Source organism: Perna viridis, chromosome 15, assembly GCF_037379345.1.
Source record: "Perna viridis isolate PV_CMFRI_1.1 ecotype Kerala chromosome 15, ASM3737934v1, whole genome shotgun sequence".
Classification (NCBI taxonomy): Eukaryota; Metazoa; Mollusca; class Bivalvia; order Mytilida; family Mytilidae; genus Perna; species Perna viridis.
The window spans coordinates 10,317,988-10,338,040 of NC_142459.1; the positions used below are offsets into that span (position 1 = coordinate 10,317,988).

Here is a 20,053-nt window from a genome sequence, read left to right on the forward strand (position 1 = left end):
GCAGACAACAATGACGAAACTGACGACAGCGTGATACGATTGTTACACTGCAGTCAACAATGATGAAACTGACTATAGCATGATACCATTATTCGACAGAAGACGACAATAATGAACTGACTAGAGCGTGAGACCATTATTCCACTGCAGTTAATTATCTGTTTCAAACTTTCCTAGTGTAAAATGTTGTTATACTAGTGAAACTGAAAGAAACCCTCTTTAATAAGGTCTCCAACATGGACCTCTTTAGTAGATACAATCAGGAAGACATGAAACATATCATCAGATGGTAGCGATAAATTGGACACATCTTGACAAAACATCAAGATCACACTTGAACAGCCCTTTCATTAACACTAGAGTGAAAGCCAAGCAGAGATAACATGGCGTCATACCATTGTGTTGGAAATGCGCAAAATTAACCCCTCATGGGAACAGCTTCAGAAAATGGCAAGAGACAAGCAAGGACATTTAAACTAGCCCCTCAGGGCAAACAAAAAGAGATTTTCGTAAAATATGCTTTATTTTTCTACATCAGTAGTCTGAATACTATTACAAGACAATTTACACAAAAAATATCAGATTTGTTTGGATTAGAAGTAAAATTCTGGATACATGAAAAATTCAAGAGCAATAACTCTTCTCTTCTAAAGTTAAATAAAATCAGACTAATTATGGAGGACTGCAATGGCTTGATAATATTTCACAGTAATTTTGAATTGAAAGTGTATCTAATTGACACATGATCAAAATTGACATATATGTTTTACTACATTGTAGCATTGAAAAAAAAATACAAAAAATTTAAGTGGTAAATGTTGTTAAAATATTGTAATAAAGTCTACAAAAAAGAATAAACAAACAAAAAAACAACATAAGTCCCCACTATGATAAAAAAATCTTGATGATTCAAACTGAAACAAAATCCCTTAGAACTATGCTTTGATCTCCACATCAATGTGGATTTGTTCAGAATTATTTTTTAAGAGAATGTTCGAAAACTAAATATTTGACGGAATTAGCTGCTCAGGAAATGTTACTTTTGTGTGCATTTTAGTGAGATTATAACTCACCTTACCAAAATAATTTGAAAAATCTTAACTTTTTCTTTGATTCTGACAGTACAAATAGTCAAATTACACTTGCAAAACTACTGCCTGATTCTTACAAAGACTGACACTTAGTACATTCATTGCATAATTCTTAATAGAAAGAAATATAGTGTAACTAGAAAAAAAATAAGCAAGCTCATTAATGATTAGGAGAATTCCCTGCTTTGAATAGGAAAAATGGAAAAAACAAAAAAGGGGTGCACAATGGCATACATTAACAAATAATCTGTGAAAGTAACATCAACTTCCAATTAGCAGTCTCAGAGGTGCTGCGGATTTGAAGAGCCACCCACCCCCACCCAACCCTCATTGCCTGACAAATTTTGCATCAGAAAAACCCAAAGTTCATTCAGATGGAAAAACAAAATAAGAGGTGGCATCACCTAATAAAAAATCTGTGAAAGTTCCATTGAATTTTACATGTACATTCAGTGGTTTCAAGGGAGTTGTAGATTAGAATAGAACTGACGAAAGGACACCATGATCACTAAATATGTGACGCACATTTGTACATGCATATACCCCTTTTCAAGTGCACTGTAGTGGGGTGTTTAAATAAAAAAAAATAAATAAGTAATATTAACATATGACATAACCTACATGTGTATACCCCCTCTCAACAGAAGAAAAACAAAACAAATACATATACATATATACATGTATAATTCTTCTATACATCAACGAAAAAAGCTACATTGTAAATAAAATATATAAAAAATATACAAAATGAAAAGCATATTTTTGCCAATTTGTTTACATTATACATGAAGGTTCATTTCTGCTCTTGAAAACACCAAATTGAAAATTTACATTCATGAAAATGGTAATATCTAGTGAATTAGAACTCACCGGTATTTCAGTTTTGTTATTTTTTTTTTATTTACAAAACTAAGCATTCTATAATTATTTATAGTTCCTTAAGTACATGTATGTGATTTTTAAAATTTTAACTTTGAAATAAAAAAAATTTTTCACCTTAAAAAGTAAATTGAGAAAACAAACATTTTATGCTATAATTAATTCAGGCCAAACAAATGAGTCTTGTTTCCAGACTTGGTCAAACCCTATTGTTAAATGAAATAATTTTATTAATTTCATTCTTCAACATCCTGAAGTGTAAGTTCAAACAAATAATCAAGACACAATGTATAATACATGTACAGATGAAAAACCTTTGATAGCTTAGTTCTACATAAAGGAAAGTTCTCACTAGAGAAAATAATTCCATCTTTAAAAAAAAGAATCCAAATAGTCTAGCCTTTGATGCGAAAATCCACATTGGCAGAGCATGTCATAATTGAAGACTCCGTGAATTGGCAAAGTCTCTTGAACTATTTGCAATCTTTCAATAGTCCATGTTGACTGCGTCCTGATGATTAATACATTATATGATATTCATGACAAAATAACAAATAAATATTTTTTACATCATTTGAATATGACATGAAAATGATTAATATAACTACATATATTTACATGTACAAAAATAATGAAGTGAACAGATATTAACTGATGACACATCTAGATACATGTATCTGAAAAACTTAATGAAGACCAACACTTATTAATAAAGAAATATAAAATAATTTCCAAAAAATCATTCATTTTAATAAATAAACCAATTTTATATTATTTTTTTTTAAAGATTTTTAATTAAGTTAATTACAAAATGTATTACATGTATGTAACAGATAGTTAACTAAGTCAGTATATTAAAACATGTTTGTGAAAGTACTTCTTATAAAAAAACTAATTTGAACTAATTATAAAATATAGGTATAAGTGTTAACATAATTACAGTGGCGGATCCAGGGATTCAGGGTGTCATCCCAAACCCAGAATATTTTTTTAATTTTTGCAATCTATGGACCTTAATGAGCAAATAATAACCTGGCACCCCTCCTCCTTTACAAAATTTCTCCATCCGCCCCTGTTAGTGCTACATGTAAATATATAAAATCAAATACACATACATATATATTTACAACAACTGACAAAAAATCAACATTTTATACATAAATCAATGAATGGAGATATTTCTATTTATTATTGAAGTTGCAAGTACATGTAATCACTGTTGAAGGTAATTTAATGCCGTTAGTAGTATCTTTCAATAATATATATGTAAAATCATATTTCAAGAAAAAAGATAGAAAAAGTTCAGAAATAAATCAATCTTTTAAAAAAAATCCATTTAAATGGAAGCAAGGAAGACTAACTTGTATAAGGAGATCACGTTGCCAAAAAATATTTATTATTGTTTTAAATGAAGTAATTTTTAAAGACCTAAATACTGGGTATGAATAAATCATTAATACATGTACTTAATTTTTCCACATTAATATTTTGATGTTATACATGTATGGTTTAGATATTTACACAAAGCAATACCTCATGTAGTATTGTATTTTTTAGATTTCAGAATAATATCTTAATGTGCTTATTGTTTTCAGTTTTTAAATAAGAAAAATCCACTTATTTAGAAACGTGAAAATGCAACTGCATACAACAAAAGGCTTAAATTATTTTCAATGATGGCACATCTATATAGATACATGTAAACTCGAATTCACCTCAGCCTGTTTGCAGTTTTTTTTAATTATCTTTTAAGTTACTCATAAGTTCCTTTAAAAAAATTGCCATTTAATTCATGTCGTTCTGTACTACAACCTTTATATAACTATTTCTCGTTCTTACCTCCAAGAATTTTGCACTGAACGTATGGTTTATCCGCCGTCTTGTTTCTATAGATATTTTGAAATGTTCCCTACTATCCCATAATTGAAGAGCTGAAATACCATGATTTCCCGCCATATTTCTGCTCTTTACCTTTAATAAAAGAAAAAAAGCAGAAGTTCCGAACGAAAATGCTACAACTGGTACTTAATATGAGACTTACCACATTAAGTATTGAGTTAGCAGGGAACCAGAAATATGGCAGGAAATCATGGTATTTCAGCTCTTCAATTATGAGGTAATAGGGAACATCTCAAAATATCCATGGAAACAAGATGGCGGATAAACAATACGTTCAGTGCAAAACTCTCGTAGGAAAAATAAATTTCGAATTTTTTCAATCTTAGAGGTAATGACGAGAAATAATTGTATGAAAATTGTAGTACAGAGCGACATAAATAAAATGGCAAATTTCTTAAAGGAACTTATGAGTAACTTAAAAGATAATTAAAAAAAAAAACTGCCAACAGGCTGAGGTGAATTCGAGTCTATACGTGTCATGTATTTGATTATCTTGATGAAGACCAAAACTGACTGATAAAAAAAAATTAAATAATTAAAAAAAAAATCATTCATTTTACACTGTACTCAATATGCAATTTCTGTACTTTTTGAAAGATTTTTTAATAAGAAATGAAGCCCCAAAAATAAAAGGTATTTCTTTTCTTTCAATCCAGTTAATTATCACATGAACAAATATGTTTATTTATGTCTGACAATTAAGAAAAAAAGGTAGAAATGTCTGATATTATTAAAATTTATTTAGATAAACAAAGCCTACATGTAAAAAATAAAATATGTTTTCTTACCTTGAAATCGAATTAATCTCAATTATTTGTTTATCTCAAGTTTTGATTCTCCATCAAAAGTCAATATACAGTAAATATCCTGACCACCTTCTTGTAATCAACAACAGTGAGGAGATGGGTCACTTTATCATAATGTACACACCGAGGGCCACACAACCCATCACCTCCACTGACTACAACTTCATGTTTATCTCCATCCCTTGAAATTAGTAATAAATTATCTTTGTTATAATCACACACAAAAACATTGTCCATTTCATCCATTGATATTCCATCAGGCCCTGACATTGTATTGTGATCCTTGAATGTAAAGATAACTCTGAGATCAGAATCCAGGACAGTAACTGTGTTGTTGTAAGGACAGGTATAACATATTCTGTTGCCATCTGTGTCTATATATGAACAATCACTAACAGTCTGGTCATCATGGAGTTTGTCTATTTTTTCTGTATCTATATTAATTTTTCGGATTCCTACCTGAGGTACACAGAAGTATAAATGTCCATCACTATGTGTAATTCCAATGACTTTACTCTTTATCTGAAGTGTTTTAATGATTTTACTCCTGTCTACATCTATGATGGAGATTGTTTTATGGAGAGGATTAGAAACAGCAACATGGTTCTCATTGATGACTGTTACACCATCTACTGCATCTTTTCCTCCATTAAATCTGACTGATGATTTGTGTTGACCATTACTGTGTAGTATGTTTACTACACCACTGAACCAATCAGTCAACACCAGGAGTCCATTAGGCAGCGTACAACAACCATAATACCAACCTTGATCTACTGTAAACTGTTGTTTAAGTGTCAGTTGTCTGGGGAATCTTGTCTTCACCTCTGCCTGACCTTTGTTTGGTTTCTTTATGTCTATGGAGGTTGTATTTTTTTCTTTTGATACTTTAATGTCACACAGAGTTTTTATTCCAAAAATAGTGTCGTCTGCTGTGATGTTTTCATTCATTTCTATGTCTGTATTATCCATGGCTCCTTTTTCTGATAATTTGTGTAAGATTTCTTCTGATTCTTGAACTTTTTTCTCCATTTGTTTTGTTGCGATGAATGTTTGGAAATTTGATGCGTGGTTCTTAATGAGTTCCTCCTGTTCCAATAATTCACCAAGTTTTCTTTTATTTGATTCCAGGATTTTTGTGGTGGCTTTGATTTCATTTACATTTTCATTTACAACTGACTCTAACTCTGATAGTGTTTTGTTTTCTAGTTTCTTTATTTGATCAATAAGACTTTGTGTTCTCTTTTTCACCTCTGATGATAGTTTTTCCTTTTTTTCCAGTAGGTTTTTCATATTTTCTTCCCTTTGACGGATCGCCTTTACAAAGATTTCTTGAGTTGATTTTATATCTCTCCAAATATCTTCAAAAACTGCTGAAGATTTTACTTCATGGATGACATCATCTATATCTAGGGTATCATCACATTTTTTATGTGACTTCAGCAAACACTTTTTGCAAATGGGGCAATCGTGAGACCTACAGTAAAATTGATATTTTTGCTTGTGTTCGTCACAGTCAAGTTGAACTTTGTGGATTAAAGATGGTAATTTTAGGTAATCTTCATAAGATATGGTGCTGTGGTCCCTTGTTCCCTTCTGTACTCTGTGGTGCTCACTACATGTTGAACAGAGGGAATCCTCACATTGTGGACACCATACTTCAGGGGTGCTGGTCTTTTCTAGTAACAGGCAGATGCTGCAGCTTTCAGATGCCATTTTTCTGTAATATAAATAAAGAGAGAACTATAAGATTTATAAAATTCTTACTTCTTAAAATCATATACATTGTACCTTAGTATAATCTCATTTTGGATTTGGCATTGGTTTTATTTTTTTGTTTTGCAGTGGTGGTCAAAGCAAAAAAAAATATCTCAAGCGCCGAATCCCTAAAGGGATTAATCTTGTTACCAAATGTTTTTTTTTATCGACTTTTGAATGAATTTAGACCTTTCACGAGCGTAGTGTATGGGGGGTACATTTTCGTATATGGTTTAACCCCATACTGGAGGTCAAAATACTAATTCTCTTTAAATTGCTGCAAGTGCTGGCACTGGTGGTTGCCATTGTTGTTTAATACATGTATATCAAGCCCATACTGGTGATCAAAATACTATATAAGTTTCTAGACCTGACTTTGGTTATGACATGTATATCAAGCCCGGGACACAGTAACATACAGCTGAGCTGCAAAACGTAGTTTGAACTAATTATTTTGTGATTTGGCACTGGCGATATTTTTTTGTCCTGACAGTGGATTAAGCAGCTTTAGAATGAGTTTATATGAACAGTTCTTCTTTCAACTACCACGGACTTGACTTTTCATGAGCAACTCGGCGGTTGTTTCTAGAAAAGCAGAGGACGCTTACCCTACTTTGTATTATTTTAGTTACTTTATGTTCTTTTTTTTTTGTATTTGTCTGTTTTCTATGTCTGGTCTTTGTACTAATCAGTGAGCGGCCAAATAAGAAAATAGCTCCGGACACTGAATCCCTAAACATGAAAAGAGATTATAGTCTTTGTACTTGTAGTACCTGTATTACATTCTTTTGATACCGCTAGAACATTGTTTACTATTATTTACTCATTAAGTAGGTTAACCCTTATGAAGCGGAGTGGTCAAAATACTAAGCCTCTTGATATGATCTTGGTTACATACATGTATAAGCCCCTGTTTTTCGTTACAAAAAAAAATCAAAAGTTGTGATTACTCTCAGGAATCTCAAATTTAAGTAAGTACTGTTATGTCTCAATTTGGCACAACTGCCGTATATATCAAGTTTGAAAATCAACACAGTTATTGAGGGACAAATGTTTGTATGACTTACAGACATGCAACACAGTCAGGGATTTAAATAAGCGATGGTCCTGGACCTATCAGACAGACGCGGAGTTTCTGTTTCAATGATGACGTATGTTTGCGGGTCTCACTAATTGCCGACAAGAACTGATATAAAGCGACTAGAGACAACTAGTCGAATAGCGCAAAGAAATTTTTGTTTTCATTTGAACAGTGACATACAACTGTTTATTTATGTGTTTGCTTTAAAGCAAAAAGAAACAAAAGAATAGGAAATTATTGTTTTTTAAAAACCAAGAAGAGAATATTTTTTCAGGTAAAAATGTGAAGATAAAAGGAAATATTTTCAAAAAGATAATAGCATCCTGAGATTTTTTCATTAGAGTAAAATAATAAAAAAGAAAGCGATAAATCAATAAAGTTACAGAAAAATTGACTTCAAAATATGTTATTAAGATTCATTGAATATAAAAAGACATAATATAGATAACAATGACAAGGAATTATTTGTGTAAATTTAAATGCTACCATGTTAACAAGAAAATTTAAAAAAAACAAGGTTGTCTGAAATTTAGCACAATGTCGAATTACCGATAATACTAATAACTATACGCCTTATATCTGTGGCCTGAAAACAAAAAAGAAAAAAACAAAAACAAAAACAAAAAAAAAACAAAAAAAAAACAACACAAAAAGATGTATATATTCTCCCATTTTTTTAGAATAAGGCATATTGCTCATCTTGGTATTATTTTTTCTCCAGTTTTCATATCTCTCTAGGCTAGAAACCACTAATTCCACTTCCCATAGGCTTCTTTGCTAATTTCACAATATTCAATGGCTTCTCTGGACTTTACCTTAACTTTAACCTGCAGAGGACTATATATCAGCATGATTCTACATATGTCAGCTCACAATCCTCAGAATGGCATGTGTGGGGTTAGCAGACTTGCAGTGCAGTACTGGTCACCGGAAGTGAGGGGTCTATAAATAGCATAGGAAATCCTAGTGTTTTCACAAGATAGGGGTATATTTGTTTGTTTGTTTGTTTGTTGGGGTTTAACGTCCAAGCAGCAATATTTCAGCTATACTCAGACAATGAACATGAAATTGATGATAAAATGAACATGAAATGAAAAAAAAGGATGGGTCACAAGGATAATAAGGTCGACAAATTTTGATTACCACTGGAAAAAGGGGGGATGGGTAAGGTCGGGCAATTTAGCCTCCTGTGGCGGAGCGCAAAGGTTCCTACTCCTATCGAATACCACAGCAGGGTTCTTTAACGTGCGAGGAACGTGGCGTCTTTCCCAACACGGTGCACCACTATGGTTTGCGGTCAGGTTTTCCGTATTATAGCCTGACAACCCCAGCATGTAACACGCCAGGGGTACCCCATTCCACCACCTGGGGCACACATCCCAGTTGCTCTGTGGGCAGAGCGCCTAGCCCCCGGCTAGGTTTCTGAGCACTATTTAGTCGCCTTTTACGACAAGCTTAGCGCTGCTGCAGGCCTATTCTTTTAACACCCGGACCTGCACGGGGCTAGGGGTATATTTAGAAACCATTATGGAGATTAGGCTTCACATCACAAGAAGCAAAATGCACCTATAAAATGTACAGTAATGGTTTTACTTTCAAAAACTGTTTAAATTTTTAAAATAAGATGAGAACTTTTTTCACAGCACTATGAGGAACAGGGGAAATTTCTGTGTAGGACTATTTTTGCGTACGTTCCAAATGCTCATTGGTTGAACAGGTGGTCTGTAACCTAAAGAGTCACTTTCTGTCTTAGAAAAAATAAATAACTATACAAGTATCTTCCTATACACATACTGAATGCATTTGCAAAGTTTCAGTGAAATGTGACAAGCACTTTTTTAAATATTTGATTTTTAAATATAGGTTAACCAAGTTGCGCAAGCAAAAAAGTGACAATATTCTACCATACTTAAATGCATTAAATATTTGCAAAGAACTTTTTATGACTTTTCAAATAAAACAAATCAATCATGACTTGTTTTTTAACAATATTAATAAAGAGATAGCCTTTAAAAGTAATCATTTTTTAAAAATTGGTCTATTTTTTGAAAATTTATGTCTGACACGCCTCCCCCTTTTTCTTGATCACATGTCAAAAACCCTAAATATTTAAATTTTCACAGAAGGTGATATATTTGGCTTTAAATTTGTAAATACAGTGTTTTCACATTAAAACATGACCAGTAAAGGGCACCTAAAGCAAAAAAAGTACTCAAAAATGGATTTTCCATGTTACCATATGGAAATGCTTATATATATTCTTAACCACAGTAATGAAAGTGAGTTTTTCCTCATTTCTAACAATTTTTTGCTCAAATCTACACAAAACTTGATTTCAAGTGTTGATTACCACCATATTGAGGTAAATGTAGCCCTCAAAGTTTAATATTTGATATTTTACTAAATTTTCTACACTTTTTACAAGATAGGACATAAAAATCAGCCAAAAAGACCAATTTTCCATTATTTGGACCTATAACTTAAAAAAATGCATATTTGGAAGGATTTTTGTAGTGTATTCCTCTCATGGCAAAGTTTACAAGATCTTCAAGTAGTTTAAAGCTATTCCAAGAAACTTTTCATTTTGCTATGGCTTCAGCTTAAGGCTAGAAACCACTAATTCCATGTTCCATAGGCTTCTATGTTAATTTCACAATATTCAATGGCTTCTCTGGACTTTACCTTAACTTTAACCTGCAGAGGACTATATATCAGCATGATTCTACATATGTCAGCTCACAGTCCTCAGAATGGCATGTGGGGTTAGCAGACTTGCAGTGCAGTACTGGTCACCGGAAGTGAAGGGTCTATAAATAGCATAGGAAATCCTAGTGTTTTCACAAGATAGGGGTATATTTAGAAACCATTATGATTTCTTTATGAATTTGTAGTATCTACTTTGTTCAAACTGTTCATTGGTCAGATTGAAAAAGAGAGATGTTTTTTAAATCTTAAATTTGTATCAGTTGACTTTCATTTTTTTTCGAAATTTTCCTAAAAATAATTAACTCATTATTTTTCAACAATTATCTCATTTTTGCCTATGTCACTTTATTTTGCCTTTAATTGGAATAAATCTTGTCGCTTTTCTGGGCTTCTTGACCTCTATTGTCCCTACTTGACACTTCTTGTCACTAATTAACGAGGCCGTACATCAGCTTCAAATTTTCAGTTCTAGAAAACTTAAACTATAAATTTCTGTTTGAAACATTTTGCTGTAGTTTGCCAAACAATGTGACATTGAGTCAGGATAAGATAGCTACTTGTTACAGTTTCTGTTAAAGGTTCCTGGTTCAATCATGATACAGTGTCAGAAGTACATGTAAAGTCCGAAACGGACTCAATATAACATCAAATGAAACGAAAAACGAAATCAAAAGAAATAAATATAATAGAACCCATCAAACCAGATTCATTATTTTAATATAGAAATTGAAACATGTCCCAATAATCATTATAATTAATAGGATTTTAGGCTATGCTATTGATGGACGGAGCACTTCGTTCTGGTCTTATATTCTACATATATAGGTCGCTGACGCTCCGTCAAAATAATTATATGTGTATTGTGTAGGAAGGGAAAACTATCTGAAAATAATATACGTTGAGAAGTGGCTCAGTTAAACGTACATCAGAATACGCGGGTATGTTAAAGAGTTTTCTAGTCCATCTGGTTGACGTCTGATCACGCACACAATACGTGACGCTTTAAGTTGGGAGAATTTATTCCGGAAGTAACAAAAATTTTTGCAATAACACATAATATTTTAGTATTAAATGTAGTCCTTAGTTCTTGTAATCTATCAAATTAATGCTTGTATAGATCCTCATCTTTCTAAAGAAACTTAACATAACAAAATTGAGAGCATTTTTTGTATCGATTTTGACGTCACAGAGAAGCTTGAAACGTCAGAGCACCTAAGACCAGTAATTTAATTAACTGCCTGAAATATATGCTAATTTGAATTTTACTGTCCTTACAGGGATATTTCCCAACTCCAAGCTTCAAAACCATGAACAGCAGGGTTTCTATCACTTTGGTGACAGTATGGAATCTCGAGTATAGAATATTACTCCAACAGTTTTCACCTGAGGGTGACAAGAAATTTGACTTTTTATTTGTGAATAAACATTCCCTGCAGTTGGATTCAATTTTGATTTCAAGAACTGTTTGCCAAGGTAATAGAAGAAAGCATTTACTTGCCATAATTCATTTGTACATTATACATGTACGTTGAAATTGGATGTATTAGTGAAATACAAGTAGTTATGTGTTCAATGGAAAGTGTCTTTAAAAAACAGTTTTGTGCTAAATTGTGTTTTAATTGCATTCCAATGACTGGATGGAGGTGTTGTCTTCTCCTTTAATGGAATCATATCCTATAGGACAGGTACAGTGATCAATGTGATTAACATAACTTTCTATAATTGTGTTAATACTTAATATTGTTGTGTATACATAATTATTTTGAAAATAAAATGTTAAAAAAACATTATTCATTTCATAAATATTTTGCAGGGAATTTTGTTTACAGTACATGTTCAAAATGTGTTCAGTCATAAATTTAGACCATACCTTTCCTTTTGCATCCTTAATCTGAACAAAAGTTGCAAACCGAGATAATGTGAAGCAGCATGTGCGAACTATGAACTATAAAACATACCTTGAAGTATGTTCATAGCCATAATATACAAGAGAAAAATAATTGAATTATTGATTGAATATACATGTACATGTACATTTATAAACACTTACCCCTAGCATCTTTAAACAAATATTCATGTAGTGATGTACAGACATATAATAAAGCTAATTATGTCCCCCTTTAGAGTAACTGTTATATGCATTTATTCCTTGAATGATGATACTTCATTTGGTACTATATTGTAGTGTATTGGTGTGTGGTGGGGGGAGTGTGCACGTCAAATTCACTATCAAACCGCATTTTGAATTAACTTTTTTTTGTATGGAGCAAAAACTCCATACAATGTTGTCTCTTCTTTGTTAGCAAATTGTTAATCAACATCAATTATCGTGAATCTTATAAAACAAATGCTTCAGAGAGTTCAAATTGTACATGTACACTCATGCAATGTCTTAAACATATCACATTTACACAAATACTAAACCGCTACATATTAAGTTGTCTTAAAAACTTTCAGTAACCATTTATGCAGATTTCGGAGAATGACGCGTATAACAAATTTTCAATGTAAGGAAATGTTACCTAGAAATTATTGGATATGGAATATTTTTAAGATAACATATACTATACTTGTAAAAGTGTGTGTGTGTGGGTGGTGGGGGGGAAGGTTACCATGTTTTGTTCAGCAAAAAATATGACATCTTTAAATATTCAATGAAAAATGTTTTTATTTTTCAAAAAATAAGAAACTCAAAGCGTAGTTTGCTATCGTAACTAAATCGGTTCTTCACACGTATCCGTCAGTCATCGCAACTTCGGCCGAGTCTGTAATCTCCTCCTAGGATTGAGGTAGTACAATACAATTAGGTCATTTCTGAAAATTTGGTCTCATTTTGTTGAAATATAGCTGTTTTGAGGCAGTCCACACAGACATTTCTAGTGTTTTGTCATCAAAAGGGTATATTTTTTAAATCCTTGGTGTGTGGAGGTTCAAGTCATTGATAAGTAATTTAGTGATTATTGTTATAAAATCCAGTACCCATGGTAACATACTGAAAAAAAAAATTATTACTGAGTTTTAGTACAAATGAGGAGTGTCTTTCCAAAACTAACGGTCAAATAGTATATTTTATAAAATATCAGACACTTAGACACTACCACAGGATGAAAGCATGCATGGAGTAGGTGGAAATGGGTAAAAATAATAAGACCCTTTTCGATTCATTCTCCCACAATTTTAGTTCCAAAAGTTCGTGCGAAATAAGGTATTTTGAAAATCAGCCATCTGATGCTGACGAGAGAACATAATACGGCAGGGGACTGAAACGTTCCGGATACAATTACATATATTACATCTGTCTATGTATAAATGCTTAACTGCATTTAAACAATATATCCACCAAATTTCAACTTCTAATTTTAAGTTTTACAAAATTTGACTGGGGTAACTTGGTGTGCGAAACAGTGCGCCTTAATGTAACTGCACCCTGAGGTAGAGTAGCGGAGTCACCCGAGGTTTGTCGATTGACGTATCCGTCAAATATCAACGTATATGAGGTCGCCAATGCGCTTGTTTTAATGTCGCGGCTATGTGAAATATTATATGGTTTAGAAAATGCAATGCAAAAGTGCAGTGGCATGCGCTATGTCGATCTAGTTGATTTAAACTTCATTTTAAAGCGCATATTTCATTTTACCTGGTAACTGCTGCTAGAAGTTATCTATCGGTAGCGTTTTCTTCAAGTATTCGTTGAAATACAAGGAAACGCAAACATATCTCATCTCAAGCAAGTTAAGAGCTGTTTTTTTTTTAAATTTCATGTCGATTTTTCAGACTTCCCGCAACACTTTTGAAAAATATACATATCTTTAACCTACCATTAAAATTTGAATGTACAGTTTTGTCATCTTCCCACTACACTTTTGACATTTATGTGGTCTGACCATGACTTGATAAACCGACCACGTGACTCATTTGTATTACACATTTTGACATTTTGATAATCTTTTTGTGTTTGGGTAGTTTTATTTTATGCACCAGTATACTAACGATATGAACATTGACTAAATTTCACATTTTAAGATGAGTTTAAAAGTAGCTTGTTTTCGTTGTTGAAAAGATGACAATTTATGACATTTCTCCTTAACACACCCGCGTAATGAATAAGTTAACAATAGCCACATTTAAAGGTAAAAAGGGAACTGAGACAATATATTCAAGTTACATATTTATTTTTAAAGGAATAATAAACCATTTGATGCTTAGCTAGAAATAAAAACCCTGCAAGATTGTAAAAAGTCTTCAATCATAGAATAGAAATAATAAAAGGAATGCTGAGTACTAATAGGAAAAACTGTCTCATGCAGGCCTTGAGGGACAATAGGGACAGTGGTTCCAGTCAAGAAACATAATAAAGAAAGGGGTTTCATGCTTTTATTTGCCACTCATCTTTTGACCATTTTTGTCACAAAAGGGTAGCATAACACCCAAAACCATCCTGACGTATCATCCACTGTATCATGTATTTTTATAACAGTTACCGCGCCTCACGACATCGGAAGATCGGAGATGGCAAATGAAAATTTATGGCATAGGAGTTTCGATAATGCATTTCTCGGGAATTGTGTCATTTTTTGGTCTGGTTTTATCGCTTTTTACAATATTTATCATTTATTTGGCTATTTTGTCCATGATTGGTGGAATTATATCACAGGGGCTTGCCCCACTATCAAATATGCAGCCTGACTGTATATATCAAGAAGTATTTGGTGGTGATACCTGTGTTTATTTATGAGGTTGTTTGCAGGGCAGTAATAAGTAATAGTAATAATTATGTTTCATTTCACTCGGGGGGCGAGTTGAAGCGAGTTACCCCAAAATCTGGGATCCCCCTTTTCTTCTTGTATACTATTCGGAATGCATATTTGTTAGTGGGAGCAAGCCCCTATGATGATATTATAATACTTTATCATTTATGTTAATGTACGTGTCTCTTGGACTAGGTGTTCAGAAACTAAGCGATTTCACATTACACATAGGTGTCTATGAAATAACATGTAGCACTTGAGCTATGAACCTTATCAACTGAGAAATGTAGATAGTTGAGTGTAGCACGTTTATAGGGGTATGATTTATTTCAATGATGTGTGGCTTAAGGAGGCAGAACTGGGATAATGGACGCCTCTTTAAATCAGTGATATGTTTGCATCATATTCAATTTCACCAAAGCGTAAAGCTTTCATTTGAAACATAATGAAATCAGTCCAAGTTACTTGACGCTTACATGAGATTGATGTCAAATGCTGAATACAAACTTTATAATGATTTCTAAGAGTTGTGTCTACCTCCTTCAGTTAGAATTATTTACGGACAGTTTCGATCTGGAGGTCGATAAACTGAATTTTGACCTGAAAATTTAAAAACTGGGAACGGTTAACTAGTACTTATTATTCAATTATGCACTATATCGGAAATTTTTAATATCCTTCGTAATCAGCGTGGTGAATTTAAAAATGAAACGATGAGTTACTTTATGTTCTTTGTTGTGTATGTCTGTTTTCCATGTCTGGTCTTTGTCCCTGGATTACATTCTTTTGATTACCGCTATAACCTTGGTTCCCTTGATTACTCTTTCAATATTAACCATTTATAACAATGAGCTAATGGTAAGATACGTTTGAGTTCCATCCCCGTACTTTCCTTTTATTCCATATTTTTGCAATACGACGATTATTTGAGGCGTAAAAACGATCGATATAAATTGATTCAGTACATTAGTACTTTGATTCTACACCATGAAACATCACCTCTACCATTTATATGTGGACTGGTACTTGAATATACATGTATTAATACTGGTTATATATATTGATTTATTGATTTAATGTGTGCACATTGTATGTGGCAGACCCCATTTTGTTTTGATAAAAACAAAAACAAAAAAAACAAAAACAAAAACAAAAACAAAAAACAAAAAAACAAAAAAGTTATGAAATAATAACAAAAGGACAATATATGAAGATGGTACAATGAAAGTACAACTGAATGGAAAAGTAAATCTTACTCTTTACTGGTCAGTATTCCCAATTAGCACGAAGTTAACTTCTTTGAATGTCAACGAGGAAAACGCCCTGTTGGTATGGTATGGAATGTTATCTTTTTACATCCTGGTAGAACCACAGATTACACACGATTGCTTGACCTTTAAGAAATATTATATTTAAATAGTTCAGTATGTGTAAACATTTTAATATTGTGAAATTCTGAATAGCACAGCGTTATCGAGCACATTGTCTATTTTGTATATTAACCTAACTTAGTACTTAGCCACGTTTCCTAACTTCATTGCTAGTTGACAGTATGTATATATATATAAAATCAAAGTCGTTCATATCACATAATTTAACCATCAATTGAAAACAATTGGAGAAAGGGATAAAAAAAGATGGCATATGATACAGTTATTTGGGGATCAAATCATTTAAGATTTGAATTGGAAATTTTAAGACATGACTGTATCTAAACTAATTAATCCCTATAAGGAACATGTACAATTTATCGGCTCCTTTAATTTTGGAACAGTCATTAGAACTGACGGTAGAAGAAGCATAACTTCATGTTCTACTTTAAATAGTCTCATATTTGCATTTGGCATTATTATATCATTTGTTATTAATTTTGTTGTTGGCTTTTGTTTATCACAAACATTATTATGTTTACACGACAATAAAAAATATTTGAATTTTAATTTTAATTTAAATATAGGTCTATTGGGACCATGGAAGAAATTTGAAATGAGGGACTTCTCGATCATACTACACTATCTTATTGATAGTATGGACTTAACTAATCATATAAGGAGTATAGATATGATGTCGATTTAAAGAGATAACAACCCTACTGGGATGAAATATATTTGCTCACGGCCAGCCGCGTACGGGTATTCAACGAACGATGAACTTGAGAAACCATCACACCAATCGGCAGGCTGCAGCTGCCCCAGAAACAACATTATACACAGCGAAATAGTTGTCCTATATACTCGAGGAGACAATTGCAAGATATACAGATATTAGAAATTCCGGACCTTGGACAGGCGCAAAAAATGCGCCTGACTTTTAAAGTACTTTGGAGTGATCTTTTAAAAATGGCAACCATGGAAAAATATATCAATGAATTTGTTTGTTGGGGTTTAACGTCCGAGCAGCAATATTTCAGCCATATTCAGACGATGAACATGAAAAGGATGATTAAATGAAAATGAAATGATGATGAAATGAAAAAAAGGATGGGACACAAGGATAACAAGGTCGACAAGTTTTGATTGCCACTAGAAAAAGGGGGACGGGTAAGGTCGGGCAATTTAGCCTCCTGTGGCGGAGCGCAAAGATTCCTACTCCTATCGAATACCACAGCAGGGGGTCTTTAACGTGCGAGGAACGTGACATCTTTCCCAACACGGTGCACCACTATGGTTTGCGGTCAGGTTTTCCGTATTATAGCCTGACAACCCCAGCATGTAACATGCCAGGGGTACCCCATTCCACCACCTGACCACAAACCATAGTGGTGCACCGTGTTGGGAAAGATGCCACGTTCCTTGCACGTTAAAGAAACCTGCTGTGTATTCGATAGGAGTAGGAACCTTTGCGCTCCACCACAGGAGCCTAAATTGTCCAACCCTACCTACCCCTTCCTTTTATCTTGTGGCAATCAAAATTTGGTGACCCATTATCCTTGTGTCCCATCCCTATTTTCATTTCATCACCATTCCATGTTCATTTTATCATCCCTTTCATGTTCATCGCCTGTATATAGCTGAAATATTGCTGCTCGAGCGTTAAACCCCAACAAACAAACAAAAACAAAATCATCATTTCAAAGTGTCATTCTATCTATTATACTGTAGTGTACATGTCATGTAGTTTTCAAAATATTGGCTGGAAAATGTAAAAAATAAAAAAAAAAAAAAGGTCACGTTCCCTTTTCAAGGGTAGTAACTCTAACAAGAAGTAGTTTGACAATTTTGATCCATGGAGAATTTTGTAGACATTACAATAAGAATCATTTCATGGCCCGTGCAGGTCCGGGTGTCAAAACAATAGGCCTGCAGCAGCGCTAAGCTTGTCGTAAAAGGCGACTAAATAGTGCTCAGAAATCTAGCCGGGGCCTAGGCGCTCTACCCACAGAGCAACTGGGATTTGTGCCCCAGGTGGTGGAATGGGTACCTCTGGCGTGTTACATGCTGGGATTGTCAGGCTATAATACGGAAAACCTGACCGCAAACCATAGTGGTGCACCGTGCTGGGAAAGATGTCACGTTCCTCGCACGTTAAAGAACCCTGCTGTGGTATTCGATAGGAGAAGAAACCTTTGCGCTCCGCCACAGGAGGCTAAATTGCCCGACCTTACCCATCCCCCCTTTTTCCAGTGGCAATCAAAATTTGTCGACCCTATTATCCTTGTCCCATCCTTTTTTTTCATTTCATGTTCATCGTCTGAATATAGCTGAAATATTGCTGCTCGGACGTTAAACCCCAACAAAAAACAACCTACTTAAATGCCAGTCTCTAAGGCGGTGGGTGAACCATGGTATTATTAAACAAACAAGTTAGCTTGTGGTAAAAGGCGACTAAATGGTGATCAGTAGCCTGTGTTGATTTTGCCAACACCAAAATTATTTTGAATGCGACTATGTTTGATTTATGCAAGACCGTTTCATCAAAAAACATTATTGATTTCTTACGGGACATCGGCTTATTTCATAAAATCTAATTTTTTTAATATTTTAATGTTTTATCGAAGTAATATTTCTATGTGTATTTTATGTCATAAATTAACCATTAACGTACCTTTTTATATGTAAATCTCATTCTTTTTTAATTATTTTATGATCCCGTGCAGGCCCGGGTGTTAAAAGAATAGGCCTGCAGCAGCGCTAAGCTTGTCGTAAAAGGCGACTAAATAGTGCTCAGAAACCTAGCCGGGGGCTAGGCGCTCTGTCTACAGAGCAACTGGGATGTGTGCCCCAGGTGGTGGAATGGGGTACCCTTGGCGTGTTACATGCTGGGGTTGTCAGGCTATAATACGGAAAACCTGACCGCAAACCATAGTGGTGCACCGTGTTGGGAAAGATGCCACGTTCCTCGCACGTTAAAGAACCCTGCTGTGGTATTTCGATAGGAGTAGGAACCTTTGCGCTCCGCCACAGGATGCTAAATTGCCCGACCTTACCCATCCCCCCTTTTTCCAGTGGCAATCAAAATTTGTCGACCCTATTACCCTTGTGACCCATCCTTTCTTTTTTTTCATTTCATGTTCATTTTATCATCCATTTCATGTTCATTGTCTGAATATAGCTGAAATATTGCTGCTCGGACGTTAAACCCCAACAAACAAACAAACATTATGAAAAGATTTTGATTTTGCTTATATGTTCCATTTTTTTTAAGTTCTCGCCGAAACAACATTAAAACACAACAAATTAATTAATCAAATCTCATTTCATCATTATTTCTTGTTAATTTGATCATCAATTTCATGTTCATCGCCTGAAATATTGTTGCTCGGGAGTTAAAACCCAATAATCATTTAATCAAGAGTGAGTGAGTGTTGGGGTTTAACGCTTAATTTAATTAAATGAATTAATTTAATTTTATTTAATCAATGAATCAATCAAAATTTTCTATTTCAAATAGGTTAATTGAGTTATAATTGCAATGATATGCAATGAAAACGAGCACGGTCTACATATCTAAAAATGACAAACAGGGCAAAAACAGTGTCTGCCATCAAACTAGGGGAGACGTGACAATAATGCTGTCATCGGAAACAACATGAAGTACCACTTAAATACAAATTAGATACAGTTTTACACTTCCTTAAGTCGTTGA

General features: G+C 33.6%; 1 protein-coding gene across 2 annotated transcripts; it reads right to left on the reverse strand.

The window, feature by feature from the left end:
• Positions 1 to 504: 504 nt before the first annotated feature.
• Positions 505 to 16,337, reverse strand: LOC148596885 (uncharacterized). Of its 2 annotated transcripts, none has more exons than XM_088563240.1 (2): positions 16,225 to 16,337; positions 505 to 6,395 (listed from the first exon to the last, which is right to left on the reverse strand). In XM_088563240.1, exon 2 carries the CDS (start codon positions 6,389 to 6,391, stop codon positions 4,718 to 4,720), a length of 1,674 nt encoding a protein of 557 aa, XP_088419366.1. In that variant the 5' UTR covers positions 6,392 to 6,395; positions 16,225 to 16,337; the 3' UTR covers positions 505 to 4,717. The 2 variants fall into 2 exon arrangements, with proteins under 2 accessions (XP_088419366.1, XP_088419367.1); XM_088563241.1 differs by lacking the exon at positions 16,225 to 16,337 and adding an exon at positions 7,501 to 7,695.
• Positions 16,338 to 20,053: the final 3,716 nt, after the last annotated feature.

Bases quoted from the DNA above. Each gene is read 5' to 3' on its own strand.
- LOC148596885 (XM_088563240.1), bottom strand. From the start codon at position 6,391: ATGGCATCTGAAAGCTGCAGCATCTGCCTGTTACTAGAAAAGACCAGC.